Source organism: Misgurnus anguillicaudatus, chromosome 9, assembly GCF_027580225.2.
Source record: "Misgurnus anguillicaudatus chromosome 9, ASM2758022v2, whole genome shotgun sequence".
NCBI lineage: Eukaryota > Metazoa > Chordata > Actinopteri > Cypriniformes > Cobitidae > Misgurnus > Misgurnus anguillicaudatus.
Genome location: NC_073345.2, coordinates 19,275,080 through 19,295,091, shown reverse-complemented (window position 1 = coordinate 19,295,091; position 20,012 = coordinate 19,275,080). Strand labels below are relative to the sequence as shown.

The following is a 20,012-nucleotide window of genomic DNA, read 5'->3' as shown; positions in this document are numbered from 1 at the left end:
CCGTTTATTGCCGTCACCGCCACGGTCCTTTCGAAATTGCCACAACCGCAGGTGTGTTGTTGTTGTGTGAAATCTGGTGCGCGTGGTGGGCGTACCCAAAACAAGGATAGGAAGCGGCAGCATTGCTGATACTTTTTGCAAAATAGGCAGAAATGACATGCATTGTGAACGTCATACTTATAATAAATTTCGTTCCGTCTTGTCTCGTCAACGAAAACTTGAAAGCGTCTCGTCATGTTTTCGTCACCTTAGAGCCATTTTTAGTGTTTGTGTTATGCTGCGTTTACACCAACCGCGTCTCAGGCGTCAAAATCATGTCTACCGTGCCTTGTTTGCCATTTGAACAGTTTGAATGCATTTCCGCGCGTCTAGAAAGAAGAGACGCGCGGAAAAAGAAAGCATTTGACGCCCGTCAGAGGCAAAATCCCCTTTTTTTGGGAGGGGCAAGTGCTATGCGGTTATATGTTTGCAAGATGACTCATGTTGATGTGCATCGACAGAGTTACCGGCTTGTAACCTTACTATAGGGGGAAAATAAATGGCGTGGGTCGATAAACGCCACGTGACTTAAAAGTGAAATGTGTATTACAACTTACCAGGTTGCCCAATGTCCTCACTGACACTGTTCCAAGCGAGATCCTTTTTATTCCTGTCTCTATAGAAATAAGAATTTGTGTCGTGTAGCTTCGGGTGACTGCATACGGACAATATCAAGTGTTCCTTTATGTTGAATGAGTGACTCCGGGTGGGGCTGCCGTCACAGCAGCAAGCCAGTTCCTGATTGGTTAACGCGGCGCGAATTTCCGCCAAAGTTCAAATTTTTCAACCCGGGCGTCAGCCGCAAATTCGCGTCAAACGCAAAATGCACAAAAGCACCATTCGCGCGTACCACAACGGACGCTCAATTCGCACAAACTAGAACTTTGCTAGTCATCGTCGCGTTATCGTCATAAAATAGGTGCGTTAACTAAATAATTTCGTTATCGTCTTTGTTGACGAAAACAACACTGATTCAGCCGATCTTTGGGTCTGGTGGTTCCACTTTTAGCATAGCTTAGCACAATCCATTGAATCTGATTAGACAATTAGCATCACGGTAAAAAATAACCAAAGAGTTTAGATTTTTCCTACTTAAAACTTGCCTCTTTTGTAGTTACAACATGTATTAAGACAGACGGAAAATTTAAAGTTTCGATTTTCTAGGCTGATATGGCTAGGAACTATACTCTCATTCTGGCGTAATAATCAAGGACTTTGCTGCTGTAACATGGCTGCAGCAGGCGCAGTGATATTACGCAGTGCCCAAACATAGTCCCCTTGGTAACTTTCAATAGCAGGGGACTATTTTCGGGAACTGTGTAATAATATTGCGTTCATCCTTAATTGCTATAGTCTTTGGAATGGATAAGTATGCAATTTGGAATGCTCAATATAATCAGTTTTAGAATGTGCAACAAAAATAGAAACTGGACACTGATGCTGCAATACTACTATTGTAGTATTTCAATAAACTAAATAGTGTCACATATCAGAACAATCTATTTCAATTTTGTAATTGACTGAGAATTTTGACATGGAATATAAAATATTTAGCTTTTAAAATGATTTATTTTTGTACTAATACCATTAACTATATATTTTTAGTTAGAGTGCGCTAGCTTTTTAAGCAAATACATGGCTACAGCTGCGTGAACAATATGACCACTGTTTTATAAAGTGCATCCGAGTCTTCTTCTTCACATGAATAACATTTTAAAGATGTCTGGTCAGTGTAAAAGCAACAGCTTTTAAAAAATATCTCACACCGACCCAATATTTCATTAGTGACATGTTTGGCTTTGCTAATATAACGTTGGTGAATACGATTTTCTATTCCACTTTTTGTAATTGATGAAAGACCATAAATGAAGTCGGCATCCAATTCATTGTAGCACGTAACAAAAAACAGAGGGAAAAGTGCTTTTGTCAGGGCTTAAATTGCATAAACACCATCTGGTAAACTGATTTTCGAATTGAACAAATGAATTGCCCAGCAAAGCACTTGCGTGTAAGATAGAAGTCCATTTCTCTACCGTCTGATTCCTGCTGCAAAATACAACGCAGACAAAGAGAGATGGCTCGCTGGCAGAGAAAAGGCTAATTCACTAAAGGTCAATTGCATTACCACAGGGAAAACAACGACTGCAGTGCTTTGATACACAACCCAGGCAGACCGTCCCCTAGAATTTATTGCACTTAGCATCATGCACACACTGAAATGATCCCGATACGTCTTTTTTATGCAAAGGTATATTGTTATGGGACCCGTGATTACATTCTGTGATGATTAACTAGAGATGGGAAGCAAAGAATATGCAGCCAGCCAAGCGTGAACAAACACAGGCATATAAATACATACGTATTAAAAATATAAGTGTAATGCATTGGCTCAGACAAGCTGTCGGTCAATCACGTATTCAAACAGATGTGTAATATACTATAACACAGTAAATTTATTTCCTTTGGATTAAATAGGATATAAATGGGATACAATGTACGCCTCATAGACCTTTTATTGTGCTGACAAAGCAGGAGAGGATGCAGGTCTAAGTATTGCAACATGAAGAACTCACCTACTGTCTAATACAGTATAGAGATAAATTATGTTATGGGTGATTCTCACGAAACCATTGAATGATTTTAGCTTTGAAAATGTGTAATATAGTAACATTAAAAAGCATCAGAATTAACACTATACTGTGTTCTACCTTGCACAATATGTGATTTCAACATAAGAATTTATAATTGTAAATTTTATCTCATTTTCTGCTAAAATTCTCATTACCGCAATGTGTCCGGCTGTGTTTGAACATGCGTTATGTTGTAATTTAATCAAATTAACACAAAAATATTAAGAAAAAAATAAATGGATGTTTTGCTAGACTACTTTAGATGACAGAAAAAATATTTACTGAATATTCATGTATAATAATAATGAAGAAAAATTAGGAAAATGATGTGTCCATGCCTGTTGTTCTCATCCTCCGCAACACTTTTTGAGAACAGTTTAAGCACACATACAGAATTTTAATAAAGTTTGATTTTGAGTGACCAAGCACCAGGTAAGATAATTTTTTTACAGTTAATTTGAAATATTGTCTTGTCAGAATGCTTACACAACATTTTGATTATCATTACCGCGACAGATGCTTATTAAATGTTAATTTAATTAATAGAAGCATAATACTTTGATTTTAAATGCATGTGCAGAATCTCCAAATTATGTTCTTTCAGGTTTGTCATGTAATTTTGAAAATATGTCAGTGTTGATATTTTCTGACTGTTGCGGTAATGAGATTTTTTTAGGACTAATTTTTTAAATTATGTTACAAAAAGTGTTAAATGATAAGTAAAAGTTTTTAAATTAATGTTCCCATTTACTCCAGACTTTGTTTTTCAATGTCTGTGGGAAAAAAAGTAAATTTAAGCAATTTTTACATTTTCATGCTTGACATTTTTAAAACCAAGTTTACGTGAGAATCACCCTTATATGTAATAATATATTAAGCTGCATTTAAATTGCATGGTTTAATGCATCAGATATTCACATAAGGAATATGTGAACATTTTGACCGCAAAGTGCATTAGGGTCATTGGTTTTTGTAAATTAGACTTGGTACTTAAATGTTTGTATATTACATACTTGGCATAGCCACAGTATGTTGGCTGTATTAGTTTAATTGCTGACTACTTTCAGGAAAATACTTCAAGACTTTTCTGTGCCCTGAAAGGCTGTTTTGGCAGTTACATAAACAGCTTTAATTATGCTTTCACTCCATGATAAATTTATCACAACGCTACGCTCCAGTATATTTTCTCACATTTTCAATGAAGAGCCGCCGCGTGCTGCTGAGATTCAGCAGTTGTGCCCTTCCCCTGGGCACTGGACGCATGTTTCGCTGTCATTTCCTGTGCCATACAAAGCTGTCGCAATTAGCCACGAAGCTGTGTGCCCATTGTCATCTCTGCTGACATCAGCTGCTGATGTAAGCAAGGACAGAGCCTCAGGTGACCCGGGCTGAGACAAAAAGCCAGGCACATGGGGAAAAGGTTATTGCTCATCAGCAGACTTATTGACGGGGTGGGTAATGGGCTTAGCGGGCTTCTTGGAGGCCCTCTGATGATTGAGGATTCAGTCATAGTCATTTTGGACCTTACTTTTCTGTCTTTGGATGGCAGTAAATAATCAGGATCTCTCTGCTTCTCCGCAAGAACATGCTCACAACCATCTGCCTGATGGGATTCGCAGCATGCGGAAAGTGATGGAAACCCTCCACTTCCCTCTTAATGTCAAATAATAACCTGCAGATATTATTGCTCATTTCGACTGTGTTTTATTCGTAGGCACATGCATCATCAGGACTCGGTCCTTGAAGTGCTCGCCTCGAGTATTTGTGCCCACATTGAAAGTGGCTGACAGTTCATGTTTGATAACTGTGCATCCACCCAACGGCACAGCAGATCAAGACGTATGCTGTGCAACAGTACTGTAAGTGCGGTGTAATTCATGTTTTTTATTACTCAGACGGTGAAAAACCATTTGATGGACCTGACGTCTCTTCAATGATTATGTTAAATGGCTTGCTGTGCTTTTGTGCACAATGGACGGCTTTGAGGACGGAGAAAGCTTTTTATTTTGAGACCTAAAGAATGGTCTAACACTACAGAATATAATGATATGGGTCTTTTGACCACCTGATGGTTCCTTACCTTAAGGCTTAATAGCAGGGGTCTAACGTACTTTGCTATGCGATAGCTTTTCATTGAAATATCGAATGGCTGAGAACCCCTTGCATAAACCTCTTCACATACAGCGGGGGTGCAGAATTTAAAATTTGAGATTTGTCTCACTTCCAGTATTGAAATTGAATTGGCCACAGCACAAGGGTGTTGTGGCAAAACTATAAATAATATATCATTCATTTGCAGTAATTACACCTAATAGTGCTACAGTAGTTTTACTGCATGTTAACAGCAACCTGCTCTCTGTGTTCATCTCCAGATCTATCCTGCACTTTTTTACTTCTACAGTATGTACTTTAGTGTGCGCTTGGTATTCTCAGCACCATCCGCAGCGCTTCTTTCATCAATCTCTGATAAATATGGAGGAATACTCAACTGAACCTGAATCATCAAAGCCAACAACTAGATTAGGACTAGATCCTATCTAATCGGGCCACGTTATGCTTTAAGAGCAGAGTTTGCAGTGATTGACATCTCTAATGTTTCTTTCCGTAATGAGCACCTCGGCATCAGGTTCTCCCAGTGTGTTTGAAGTGCTCTCTGCCCTACAGTAATGCACCGGGATAAGGGCACACATTCCTTATGTTACGTGTTTGCTTCCATGTTTCAGGCAGGGTATTTCATCATCTCAAAGCCGAAAGACTTATATCAGAGGAATTACCTCTAGCAGTAATACTGCTTTATGCTGCGCTATCAACATTTCAAAAAGTCTGTGGCCTTCTAGTACAGTTTAATTAAAGCCTTTAAATTGCTATTCTGTGTCTTACTGTATTGTATGTCTTACAGTATATAATGCTGATTGGGGCATAAAGAGCGGTTTATGTGATTTGAATGCACCACACTATATTTTTTACTCACATTGGGTTCGGTGAGAAAGGCAGGCTTTTAAAAAGGTCATTTCATATTGTTATTATTTTTCGAGAGTCCTGTGGTTCTGCTTTATTGATTTGGGGTACAGCAGTGATTGTCTTCACCTTTTGAAAATCACATTTTGAACCTTTTGAAAATCTTTGTTTTTAAAGCGGCACACACACCACATATATCAGGTTTATTGTTCACCCATAGATGAACATTTGGCAATACAATTACTTCATGTAAACTTAAATTTCAGATTTTTTTTATATACAAAGTGAAAGTGACCACTTAAACAAAGCAAACACTTTTGGCTTTCTAAGTCATTTTAACTTACAATTTTTTTATATATATATATATTTATATTACTTCAACTTTTAAAATGAACTTCAGTGTTTCCCATACATTGATTTACTCGTGGCACACCGCCACGGAGTCCACACTGGCCACCACGAATAGATTTTTCATGATTCCCATTTACATTTTACTGTTTAAAAACGTCTTAATTCATTGTTGCAAGCGGCCAGCGCGCCCCCTCCCTTTCTCTAATGCTGCGTTTACACAAACCGCGGTAGAGGCATGAAGCACGAGTGATTTTAATGTCAAGTCAATGTAAAGACGCCTTTACGTGCGTCTGGAGGTCCCGCGGCGCGGATGAGGCGTTTGGCGCGGTGCGGAAGACGCGTTTCCGCCTCATTCGCGTGTCTACCTCGCGCGAATTGAGCGTTGTGCATGGTATGCGCGAATGGTGCTTTTTGTGCATATTGTGTTTGACGCGAATTGCCGGCTGACGCCCGAGTTGAAAATTTTTTACTTTGGCGGAATTTCGCGCTGCGTTAACCAATCAGGAGCCTGCTTGCTGCTGTGGAGGCAGCCCCGCCCAGAGTCACTCATTCAGCATGAATGAACGCTTGATAGTGTCCGTAAGCAGTCACCCGGAGCTATACGACCTGGTAAGTTTTAATACACATTTCACTTTTGAGTCACGTGATGTTTATCGACCCGCGCCGTTTATTTTCCCCCTATAGTAAGGTTACCAAATACAAACCGGTAACTCTCTCGATAAATGCACAATCAACATCAGTCATCTTGCAAAGACAACCGCATAGCACTTGCCTCTCCCACAAGAAGCGGATTTTGCCTCTGATGCACGTCAAATGCTTGCTTTTTCCGCGTGTGTACTCCGCTCTACACGCGCGAATGCATTCAAACTGTTCGAACGGCAAACTAGGTGCGGTGGACACGATTTTGATGCCTGAAACGCAGTTGGTGTAAACGCATAACATAACAGTGAAAAGGTGGCGGTGTTTTTAATGTCCGTTCCTCCGTATACTTTTTTTTCATGTAAACGTCAACAGTCACAGATTTTACTGACAGAGATCACGGCTTATCGAGTTTATCATGACTTGCCGAAAGGTTAGCATTAGTGTTCCCCCCACACACACACGCGTTCTCTCCTCTCTATAATGCGGTATGCCTGCGCACGTGTTTTGTAGTAACTTTGTGTAACAGTTACTGTGTATTCTCTAATATTTCGGAATTTGCACCGAATTGTCTGCACTATACGCGACAATAAAACTCACATTTAAAATAAAAAGGGCTCGTAACAAGACATTGATGAGAAGAGCAATAGCAGTAAGGATTCAGTGTAAATGTATGGTCATTTTGTCAGACGATGTCGCGGTTATAAATCAGGATTTTAGCAGCAGTTGGATTAAATACGAGGTGTTACTGGGTCGTGTTTAGTAACTATTTTGTAGTCTACTCATTTTATGTCTGACAACAGAAAAGATAATATGTAAAAATAGCATTAAGTTGTGTTAAAATGCAATATAATGTGACAGATCAAAGAGTAGAAGTGAAACATATTTCATGTCATCACCGCCACAAGTATCAAAATCCTGTGGGAAATACTGAACTTATTTTATAAATTACCAGTCCTTCCAGAAAAGAGTTTTTTTTTTTGTGATTGTTACGGGCAAAAATCCTTGATTTTGGGGCATGTTTTCTTAAAAAATGTGATGGAATATGCAGGATATTTATGCAATTTTATGCGATGAAATTTCGGGAACTTGCAAAAACCGTTTGCAGCTTTTGCAGCTTTTCATTGATGCTCACGTAATTACATCATATCCTCACATTCCCATGACAACAGGGGACATGGTTGCGCATGTGTGAAGTAAATGCAAAATTTTTCAACTTTCAGACTTTTTGCTACGAAAATGCAGAGATCATGCAAGCCCGCATATTTTGCGAGCAGAAATCTGCAATTCAATTAAAGTGCGGCGTATTTAAAAAATGCGGCCCCCGTATAAATATGCAGACTTTGGCCAATTATGCATTGAATCATGCGATCGCATAATCACGTTTTTTTGTAGAGACTGAATTACAGCAACTCACCACTAGTCAAATTTTAAAATAGTATCTTTAGATATGAAGCCAATTTGGTTTTCCTTATGTACAAAAAATTTAAAGCAGCAAAATATTTGTTACAGTGTGTCATGTGTATTACTTTTACATCAATGTATGACTTTGCTACAAGCCGAAAACAGACAAAAAATTCAAACCTAATGCATTCACACATACAGTAAGTTCCCGTTTAAAGTCCAAATTTGGTGGGACGAACAAGAGTCAGCAAAGTGTAAAGGAAAACGTGCTGACCGCACCTCCACATGGGAATACTGAAAAGTCACTGTGTTTGTCGTTTGCTGTGACGAGCAATATGTTTGATTTTGTCCACTTATGTGCCCTTGTCGCTTGTTGCAAAGTGTTGCTCATATTTGTTGTAATGGTCTGTAAATGCTTGCTTATCAGTTCCATTTGTGTTTTTTCCCCCATTTCTCCTCTTTATGCATGCTGTTTCTCCTGTTCCCCTCCTCCCTCGTCCTCCGTCGCACCTCCTCTCCTCGTGCGCTCAGACACTGCGGCCAGCACCGAAGCAGCATCTCACGGTTGGTACCTCTCCCTCCTTCTTCTGCCAGCACCGCATGCTATTCTCTGCATGCCAGCTGAGTACAGTGCAGCACGTAATGCCGCAGACATGCACGCAACACGGGAATGAAGCTAGTGGGGATTTTTTGTATACTGTGTCTGTCTGGCTGTTTTTCCGACCGTACGTCACATACCCTTTATCCCAGGCGTCAATCACCCGAAAAGACCACGCCTGTTTGCCAGAACACTCTGCTGGGAGTTTTAATCAAGAGCGTCCATCGTATAATTCAAAGCCACACATCAATCCATCAGTATGTGCATGAACCCCTTTCAGGTCCATTTTTGATTCTTTCACCCCTTTAGTCCTCACGTAGCTCCCAACAGACACTCGTAAGCCGCCCGCAATCATTTTTCATGAATTTAAATGACGTCCAAACGGCTGTTTTTGATTTCTGAAAAATGGAGACCTCTTTCTCTGCGTGCCGCATATGGCATCGCACCCAACCTTGGTGTGCCAGCTCTCCACACAAATCACAGGACGGGTACCATTTGCATAGCTCACGGGCTTTGTGTTTTGTAATATACTACTACAAAAACGCTTTTACATGTCATTAAGCCTTTTATCTTTACTCTCACTCTGCACTGGCAGATGTTTCCGTACTGGCTTTCATGGTACTGTGTAATTATGTCATCTATTGAAACCCTTTTTAATGATTTAATTTGCAGTCCGGCTCCAAATTTTTTGCATTGCTTTTTGTGACCTAACGCCCGGATCAGTTCGGCTACCGGCATTTGTTTACTCATACGCACAACTTTACATCCGAAAAAGGTTAACGCAAATACGAGTTGTAGAACATCTAAAGGTTAAGGCGATTCTTTGTGCATAATTCGAACGTGCCTTCTTTGACTATACGCCGTGGTCAGGCTCGACTGTGTAGCAGAGCTATAATTGAGCTTTTGTACAGTTCACTGCATTTCTAAATACCATGTCACACGGCCAGTGTTAACCTTGTACGGTTATATCAGCCTGGCAGTGATGTATAACAGAGAATCAGAGTAAGCCAAAGCAATTTTTGGTCCTACAAAAGGTTTTTGGTCATGCTGAATAAAATCGAGGTGAAGGTGAGGCCAGGGTTTGTTATCTTGGGAAACAAATTGTTTTTTTAAGGTAGTGCTTCTTATCTTTATGTTGTCTAGATATGACATGGAGATTTTTTTGCCTGCTCGCTATATTGTGAAAAGGATTGAAATATTTGAAGTACTCATTATCAGAATGGACACGAATTGGCCTTGTTGATAAAATGTCAAGCATTCTTCTTTAATCCGACTGTGAAATTGATGTCCTGACCTGTTGCAGATATGTGTTTGTGGTAATGTTAAGACGCTTGTTTGTGTTAAAAAGAGCTTTTCACACCTCTGTTTTCCAAAGGAAACATCAAGCTCATCGCATCATAAAACATTCAGTGCGTTCTCCAAATGCAGCAATAAGGAATTAAGTCATATTGTTTGGTTTCTGATGGCAGTGAAAAGCATGTGTTACTCTTTAAAACAATCGCCCATTTGCATCTTGTCACAGCTTGTGTGTTTTATGCGCCTCACTTTTGTAGCTGATGCACTCTGTTTACCATCTTATTTTCCTGGGTGTGCTGCTCTCACTGTTCAGAAGATTTCTCTGCTCTCTGATAACAGTTTTCTACCCTCTCTGGTGTATCCTAGCAACAAGCTGTTCAAGCAGTTAGTGGGGTTTTTCAGCAGAGGTTGAGGTAGGAGGCTCACATAGTGGGCAAGATTTTTCGCCAGAACGGAGAGCTACGGCAACATTTGTCTCATTTGTGTATCTTTGATGCATTTCTTTCCTCCTCTCAACGTTTGCTTTCTTGTTATCTTTTTCTATATAAGATACTGTTGTTCTAAGAGATCTGTGGTATAGGAGTTGACCTTGTTGTCTCTTTGTAAAATGATGCGTGTTTATGTGAATATATATATATATATATGTGAAGAGTTCAGATGCAAACGCTGCTAAATGCCACCTCTGTCAAAAATGAGATAATGATTGTAACCGAATGGTCTTCTTGACACATACTATAGGTTCATTAAATACTTGAAATACATAAAATCCGCTTAATCCCGCCCTCAGGCCATTCATAAAAACTGGTTTGTTGGCAGAACCCATTAAAAGTCTGATAAAAATGCTAATTAACAAGAAATCAAGCCAGACGCACTTAGCGGGTTTTGCCTCTGAGCTCTAATATATGAAGAGCTCAGAGGCAAAACACGTTAAGTGCGTATATACCGTATTTTCCGGACTTTAAGTCACACTTTTTTCATAGTTTGGCGAGTACTGGAACTTATAGTCAGGTGCGACTTATATGTCAAAATTACACTCACCTAAAGGATTATTAGGAACACCTGTTCAATTTCTCATTGATGCAATTGTGTAATGGTGTGGGGGATGTTTTCTTGGCACACTTTAGGCCCCTTAGTGCCAATTGTGCATCGTTTAAATGCCACGGCCTACCTGAGCATTGTTTCTGACCATGTCCATCCCTTTATGACCACCATGTACCCATCCTCAGATGGCTACTTCCAGCAGGATAATGCACCATGTCACAAAGCTTGAATCATTTCAAATTGGTTTCTTGAACATGACAATAAGTTCACTGTACTAAAATGGCCCAGATCTCAACCCAATAGAGCATCTTTGGGGTGTGGGGGAACAGGAGCTTCGTACCCTGGATATGTATACCATAAATCTCCATCAACTGCAAGATCCTATCCTATCAATATGGGCCAACATTTCTAAAGAATGCTTTCAGCACCTTATTGAATCAATACCACGTAGAATTAAGGCAGTTCTGAAGGTGAAAGGGGGTCAAACAGAGTACTAATATGGTGTTCCTAATAATCATTTAGGTGAGTGTATTTCAAATGAACCAAGAGAAACCATTATCGTCTACAGCCGCGAGAGTCTGCTCTATGCTGCTCCTGTATAGACCATTTCAAAAGATGTAAACAACACTGGTCCAGCAGCACTTCCTGTTTCATTTTTTTAACACTAGATAAACGTTGGGTTAAAATACAACCAACAGAACATATAGAACTGAGTCAAAAGTTAAACAAACATCCTAAAGATAATGATATATGTGTGAAATAAAAAAAAACAGTTACAAACTGAAACAGGAAGTGGTTCTGGACCAGTGTTGTTTACATCTTTTGAACTGGTCTATTTATGTAATTCAATGGATTCAGTGATGCGGAATGACTTCGGAGCCTTTTTGATTTGGCTTGTCGTGTTAATTTTGCCTATTTAGCCTCCCAGGTATGTTATGTATGCTATTGTGTATCGTGTAAATAACTGTTTATGTTACTTTAATGTGTACGGACATCTATTCAGCCTGCTGTTCTGTCTGCTATTGTTTAGTTGAATAACTTGCCTTTCCAGATTAAATGTCTCTTCTTCGGCTTGGATTTTGTGATATCATTTTCTAAATGAACGCGACGTATAGTCCAGTGCGACTTATATATGTTTTTTTCCTCTTCAAAACGCATTTTTGACTGATGTGATTTATAGTCCAGAAATTACGGTATATAAAAAATTGTCAATCGCTGTTTTCTCACATCTTTTTAAAATGTTTTTGGTACAAATTATTAGTGCACATTATTGTAAAAAATGTATAATTATTAATTCTTTATTAATCTTAATCTACTAAACTTTGCCACCTTTGATACCTGGAGAGAGCTATCAGTTATTTGTTTCAATGTTAGTTGTTCGACTAGCCAGGAAGTATGAGACCTGAAGGCTGCCATCTTTCCTCATAGTCATGCACTTCAGGACACACTTGTTTGATTTACATTTATGTTCATGCATTTGGCAAACACTTTCATTCAAAGAGGCTTGCAGTGCATAACAAGATGTAGATTTGATCAGTATGTGTGTCCCGTGGGATTGAACCCATAAAGTTTTGAACTGCTAATACAATGTTGTTGTACCAATTGAGCTGCAAAAACTGACCGGGCCAGAGCCAGTATTATGCCCATTTTTACAAGATGTAATATAAGCCTCAGGTGTGCCTAGAATGTGTCTGTGAAGTTTCAGCTTAAAATACCCAACAGATCATTTGTTATAGCATGTCCAATATGCCCCTATATGGGGGGAGTGCTCTTTACATTTCTGTACCTTTAAATGCAAATGAGCTACTGCTTTCAGTTAAAATAGATCTGATGAATACAATCTGAGACAATAGTATCTTTAGGCTCATTAGTGGTACAGAAAAGCTTTTGGGTACAGTTAACCAGTCATTCAGTGGTTGTGGGTATGGCTTTGTTTGTGTGACATCACATTAACAAGTGAATTAAAATAGCATGTCTTATAAGACTGCTCTGGTTTAATATGGATTTAAAAAAGTGGAGTGGGTGTGTTTTTCATTCTAGGGTTGTTGTTCACACACTGCCAACACACATTTATGCGTAAAAGTGGATTTTGCATAATATTGTATATAATATTCCTGCTGCATCAGAATACCTGACTACCATCAGTAGAGAAAGATGGCTTTTCCAGGAAGGTGCACACCAAAAGCGAAGCAAATTTGCTTTAGATTTCCTGCAGGATGACGAGAAATTTGCTTGACTTTTTCACGTCAGTCAAGCAAATGAAAACAATGCTTTCCTTCATTTTCCAATACAAATAAATGCGTCATGTGAACATTGCACGTGAGTTAAACATTTTGAACTTGCATGGAAGATGCAATCTTGTTGCCAAGTTCGCAACCTTTGCGAAGCCATGTGCAAATTTGTGTCTATTCAAATTTTTGCATTGACTTTGTATGTAAATTTGAATTTTATGTTTGAACTTTAATTACTCTATTTTAATTCGAAATACTTTATTTTATGAAAGTTAATTAATCTAAATTCTGTGTTGTACTGAAGAAGACATACCGTGTACTTTGGCAGAATATGAATTACACTACAGACAGAAAGAAACATGCTTCACAGGGTCACATAGATCAAATCCTTATCAATATGTCAGCAACCCTCTTATTGTATCATCACAAATTGCCACCTTCCCCTATTTATCATATTTTTCTTCACCTGACCCATTTCATGTCTACAGTCAAACTTTCTTCTGCTGATCTTTTCTAGAACTGACTTACTGCCGTCATGTCAATCTTTTCATAGCATCATATAAAGGTGTTGTTATTCGTCCCTCTACATAGTGAATTCTGATGGTGAGAAGCCATTTAGCAGCGCCTCCGTATCACTTCATCCAGGCGTACTCCTCATTTCTGTTCATTTCCAAGGAAGATGATTGAGCACACTCCACTTCTTTTTGTCATTTCATCATCCTTTGTTCAGTGTTGCGCCGCTCAACATGTTTAAGGCTGGGCTCGGTAAACATGATGGTGCCGTCTTTTGATGATGCGCTTTAGGTAACAATGCAGCAAAGAGCCGTAAGAAACCAGGTGTAAAATAACTCCTTTGTCTGCCGCCGATTGCGACAAATGGAAAATCGCTCCACTTTGGCCAGCCGGTTTGGAAGACTGTTTGTTGGCAATTATAAAAGTGAAACTTTTCAAAACTTTTCATAAAGGAACAGGTATTTGCATGAGAGACGTAATAATGGCTTTCATTTTTCCGATGCATTGGCCACACCTCCGTCACAATTTTCATAATAGGAACGGATGAATTATATCTACATTTTTGTCCTGTAAATGCTAAAGCGAATGTCTTTTGTGAAACAAAGCGGTTAAAATAAATAGCAGGCTTTAGAAAAGAATGAATAAAAATCTGCTAGTGTCACACATGGTGCCAAAATTAAGCAACGGCTTATTTGAGCATATCTCCTCCTGCTCGCTCCCTCACCGGTAAATCTAAGCCCCTGTTTGACATGAACTTAGCCACCTCTGATGTGAAGCTGTTTTATATGCTGAAAGAGCCCGTGTTAACTGCCTCTGCCTCATCCTCTCAATGCAGTCGCCATGACGATTCTCCTGCCCGTTGTGCCATAGTAAAGCCTATGTTACTTAACATCTTGTTTTCAAACAGTCTGATCTAAATTCCCTTCATGCATAAGTAAAGACGGCACACAAAAAGCGGTTTGAATTTGAAAAGATGTACGAGTTTAATGAGTGTGTGTGTGTGCTCATGTATCTACTCAAATGTTTCTCCTAAACTTATACAACAGTTAGTTTTGGTTTTTTAATTTGATTAGACAAGCAGCGATCCAAAAACCTTGAAAGGTTTTATTGTTTGTTTCACGCTGCTTGTGTGTGTTCACGGCTTTTTGGTGTCACGTGATCCTGCATTGGCTTCTTTTCAACCTGTTTTCTTTGGCAGAGCAAAAATAAACAATATAGACATACTGGGGTAGTTTCTTGGACAGGGTTTAGATAAATCCAGGACTAGGCCTTAGTTATATTAGAACATTTAGGATAAGTAGTTTTTACCAAAAATACCTATTCGTGTGCACCATGAGACAAAACAATGGCACTGATATATGTTAAAGCATTAGCCTATTTTCTTTTTAAAAAATCCAGATAATTTACTCACCACCATATCATCCAAAATTCCGATGTCTTTCTTTGTTCAGTCGAGAAGAAACCATGTTTTTTGAGGAAAACATTCCAGGTCCTTTTTTTTCACTTTAATGGACCACAACACGTAACACGTTTAAAGCAGTTTTAAATTGCAGTTTTAAAGGACTCTAAACGATCCCAAACGAGGCATAAGGGTCTTATCTAGCAAAACCATTGTCATTTTTGACAAGAAGAATATAAAATATGCACTTTTAAACAACAACTTCTCGTCCATCTCCGGTCCTGTGACGCCCCAGCACGACCCCACGCAATACGCCAACACGTCAAAAGGTCACGGATGACGTATGCGAAACTACGCCCCAGTGATTACAAGTGTGGAGAAAGAGGACCGTTCCAACGTTGTTGTATCTCGAATGATACTAATTAATGTCTTTGTGTCAGTTTATTGTTTAAAATAGTCTGCAAATGTGCGTTTCATATATGTAACACGTGACCTTTCCACAGCATTAAGCAATTACGTGAGGTCGCGCTGGCACGTCACACAGCCGAAAATAGACGAGAAGTTGTGGTTTAAAAGTGCATATTTTGTATTTTTCTTGTCAAAAATGACAATCATTTTTCTAGATAAGACCCTTATGCCTCGTTTGGGATCCTTTAGAGTCCTTTGAAACTGCAATTTAAAACTGCTTTAAACTGCTTTAAACTTTAAGATATGGTAATGCAAGTTGTTTTTAAATTAAGGCAGCTCAAATTTGCATTTTAGTCTGGGACTAAGCCCCGTTTGTAAATCCGCTCTATTGTGTTTAAAACATAAGTTATCCAATATAAACCTCTTGCTTCTTGGTGTATACAAGCAATATCATAATACATGCAGTCTCATAACTACATCCAAATCCTAGCCGTGCTTATATTCAGTGCATTTACATTAAATGTATGCATTTTGCAGATCCAAAGTGACATTCAGGGTATACATTTTATCAAACCCAAGACCTTTTGTGTTAATGCAATGCCCTACCAGTTGAGCTACAAAAACATTATCATTGTACACCTATAGTCTTGTTTTTTTTTTCATAATACAAAATATGTACGCCTCTGAAACCTTATAGATGCCAGTTTCTATGCCTATACTACAGCTTTTCTTTACAGTAACAGATGGTTACGTGCTTTATGCTGTGGTCACCCGAGGCCCAGTCTCCTTGCTCCATCTCCAAAGACGAGCACTTGCTCTTTCATCGCTCATCTGTCCAGCGGGCAAGAAAGGGCAACTCTGAAGCTCTCCTGTTAGCGATGCCCCCCCCCCTTGCTAATCCTCCAATAAAAGAGGTGAACGGGATGGAAAGGACACACCTGCCAACACGCCTGTCAGCCTCAGCCCTGGAGGAGAAGATAATTGAGCAGATTCTGAACCACAGGGAGCGCCATCGCAGAATACAGTGGGATAATGACCACTTTGTTCTCAGCTGGTCTGCAGCAGGTGAAGCAGAAGAGTTGGCGCCTTTAATGTCCCCGAATTGTCACATTTGGATGTCATCACGGCCAAGGCTTTCATCAATCAACGGGAACAAGTTCTTCTGCTGCTTCAAGGGTCTCCAAGTCTGCCTTTACTCTCATATCTTTACTCTCACTGCCACGGCTCTTTGATTCGAGCGAGTGATCTATGGCTGTCAGTAACTCTTTGTCGTGGTGTGTAGTGTTTCTGATGAGCAGGGTTTGGATGGGTGCTGGCGTGTGAATGGCTGAGGCAGGGCTAGGAGGCGCCTTCAGGACTGCCTGCGGGGGCTTTGCAGGTGACGCGCATATGCTGCAGTAATTAGTCTGAGAGTCGCGCAGCATTAACACTAGCAGAGCATTGCGATGACAAACACACACTCGGCTTTCTCCTTCACTGACTGGTAAGTGGAATGAAGAGCGACAGATCGCAAGGTCTGGTCTGTACGTGAGGAGGGACATGAATCAGCTTCAGTACCCCAATAGATGTAGATGGTCCCAGTCGGTCTGATTGGAAATGGGCACTTTCCTCTGTAAAACGCACTAGCAGATTGCAGACATCTCCATAATTTGGCCCTTTTGGACACTGTGTTCATGGGGATAAAGAGAGAAACAGGAACAGCAAGAGACCTGCTGAAAAATACATTTTTAACTATTAAATGGGCTCAGCTTGGGCTGGATTTATGCCAGTCCTCTTAAGAAAAATAGCTTATAAGTACAATCCAAAAAAATATGTTCTCAATTAAAAAAGGAAGTATACTTGAATGTACTGAAAAAATATACAAAAAAATATCAGCAAAGGAAGTAAAATTTGTTAGCAACATGCTAAGAGCTAATCATATTAAAGGCGGGGTGCATGATTTCTAAAAACCAATGTTGACAATTGAAATCACCTAAACAAACACGCCCCTACCACAATAGAATCTGGACCTTCTTTTGATAGACCCGCCACACACGTACGCAACCCAGGACACGATGTCGGTTAGTAGACATGCCTCTTACTGCTGGTTGGGTACAAGTGTGTTTTGGTAGTCGGCCCGACTCCCTTTTCCAAAGTGTTTTTTTTTTCAAAAATCATGCACCCCTCCTTTAAGTAAAATTTCAATTATAAATTGACTCTACCTACTAAATTTTTTTCTTTAAGTAACTTATTATGTAATTTTTTTAACTCTTTCCCTGCCATTGACAAGTTATCTTGTCAATTAAGATAAAATGCTTCCCTGCCAATGGCAAATTTTTACAGGAATCCATATTTCCGCTATTATCCACTAGGTGGCGCTCTCACCCAACTTATAACACCTAAAGCATCCACAGATTCAAAACCAGTTAAAACTTTGTGTATGTTTCGATCATCATTCTCAATCTGACTCCTAACAAAAGTAATTTACAAAAATTCTATTATCTCAGCATTTTGCTTTGAAAATCATAAAAAAATGCTGGCGCTGGGTGGCAACTTAAAAAAAAAGCTGGTGGGGAAAAAGTTAAGTTTGCTTTTTTTCAGATTTTGGCCAGGCTGAAAATCAGCAAAGGCTAGTTTAAACTGTTTTATATTCACCAGTGAGAACAGGATGAATGTACTGTAAGCAAGCTGGACCCAAATTTGCATCACCCACAAGAGTGGCATTACACAACTTATATGTGTACCCCAGCATGTGTATTAACCGCTAGGCCACCGCTCTGACAGCTTTGCTTATTATTAGATGTCTATATCTCCCACGTGCCTATCCATAAGTGTACTGCAGGCATGGTTTGCCTGATAGCTGCTTTAACACTGTTATTAAGTGAAACTATGTGACCCACCCTGGCTCTTTGATCTAGCAATTAAGTGTCCTTGAGCACCAATTAAGCCTCACATGAAATATTAGGCTACTGTTCATAGTAAAGCTGGCTAAGGAAAATAAATAAATGTTTGAACATCTATATCACCTCCCTGCTGTCTCCATAACTATTGCTGGCCAGAACGTTCATGCTGAGAGCAGGAAAACTTTTCTCTCTTCACCCCATATACCAAAGCTAAGAGTAGACTTCCCTTTCATGTGAGAACTGTATTAGATGGAGACCTGTGCGGCTGAAGGTTTTCATTTACACCACCAGAAAGTGGCTTACCTGCTGCGCTGGAGATACAGCATCATTCTTGGTAGTCCTTAAAGCAACAAAATGAGCTTCCAGGGAACTCTGCTAGATGTGACCCCTTACATGCCATCTTATGACATTTTATTCATCTCATTCCTTCTGTCGCAAGGCTCGTCGTGGAATTCAAAGCAATTTACTGTGAGAAAGTGGAAGGCAGATCTCCGCTCCGAGAATGACCCCACCATGTTAAGCGGTGCTCCGCCCAAACTGATCGGATGTTGTCTAGCTCCGTTGATTTCATGGTGGCCGAGGGGAAGAATTAACACTGATCCCCAAACTCGAGGGAAATGAGGAAAGCAGCATCTTAGGAATACACCCATCTCGCCTGTGGCTTTGTACTGTACGGTTCCCTGGAAGGGACATCTTATCCTGGATTAGCTCTGACAAACTTCACTTCCCCTGCTTCTCGCAGAATGGAACGACGCGAGTCCCTTGTGTCGAATGTGTTGTTTCCAGATTTGCATAATGCGGGATTGTTGTGAATGCGAGTTAGTCCACAAAAGCACCCGAAGCGGCCTGAGGATTTATTGATGTTTGAAGGGCAGACGAGGAGAAGCCGAGCCAGAAACACGGCTTGATTGTATGTTGGTTATATTAAAAGCATCACATGCTCGCAAATGATCAAACATATCTCAGTGGCGTGATTTTACTACCGCAGGTGCGTTTTCTACGTCATCTAAGCCTCAGGCGCACTTGTCAAACCTGAAATCCACGGAATCTAAGCGGCTTGTAAAGATTGCCCTTATTTTCTGTCCTGCCTCCAAACACTCCCCCTGGCCCAGTTCTGTCCGCCTCTATGTACTGTAACTATAAATCTGTGTGGAGGCTGCCACATGTGTCAGCTGTGACTGAGCTTGAGGCAGGTACTGGTAGAGGATTGGCCGCAGTGAAGGGAATGAGAAACAGATAGCAGAATAAAGAGAGGGCAACCTTCTTGCCAACTTTCTCCCCCAATGTTGATCTATGGGATATAGAGCGTTACATTCATTCATTTAGCAGAAGCTTTTATTTACTTTAAAGTGACATTCTAGCTATACATTTGGTCAATTCCTTGGGAATCAAAACCGTTAACTTGGTACCTTGAGCCCTTTTCACACAGACATTCCAGAAAATACACGGAAAATGAACCCTGGATTTTTTGTTCATTCACACTGCCAATGATTTGCCGGAATCTGCAAGGTCCCGGAAAAACAGTTGACCTTTTAAAGCCCTGCACTTTCTTCTACTCAGCATCTGAAGTTTGCATATTATTTATTATTTCTCTATCCAAAACCACTCGCGTGCATTTTTGTT

At 39.9% G+C, this 20,012-nt stretch overlaps 1 protein-coding gene across 4 annotated transcripts in view; it reads left to right on the top strand.

The window, feature by feature from the left end:
- cadm1a (cell adhesion molecule 1a) overlaps positions 1-20,012 on the top strand; it is a 342,552-nt gene that overhangs the window by 306,619 nt on the left and 15,921 nt on the right. For 3 of the 4 annotated variants that reach the window (XM_055180572.2, XM_055180574.2, XM_055180571.2), the window contains one exon: positions 8,553-8,585. The exons of the other annotated variant lie outside the window; for it this stretch is intronic. In XM_055180572.2, coding sequence (XP_055036547.2) covers positions 8,553-8,585 — 33 coding nt within the window. The remainder of the gene's footprint in view (positions 1-8,552; positions 8,586-20,012) is intronic. 4 annotated transcript variants of the gene reach the window in all.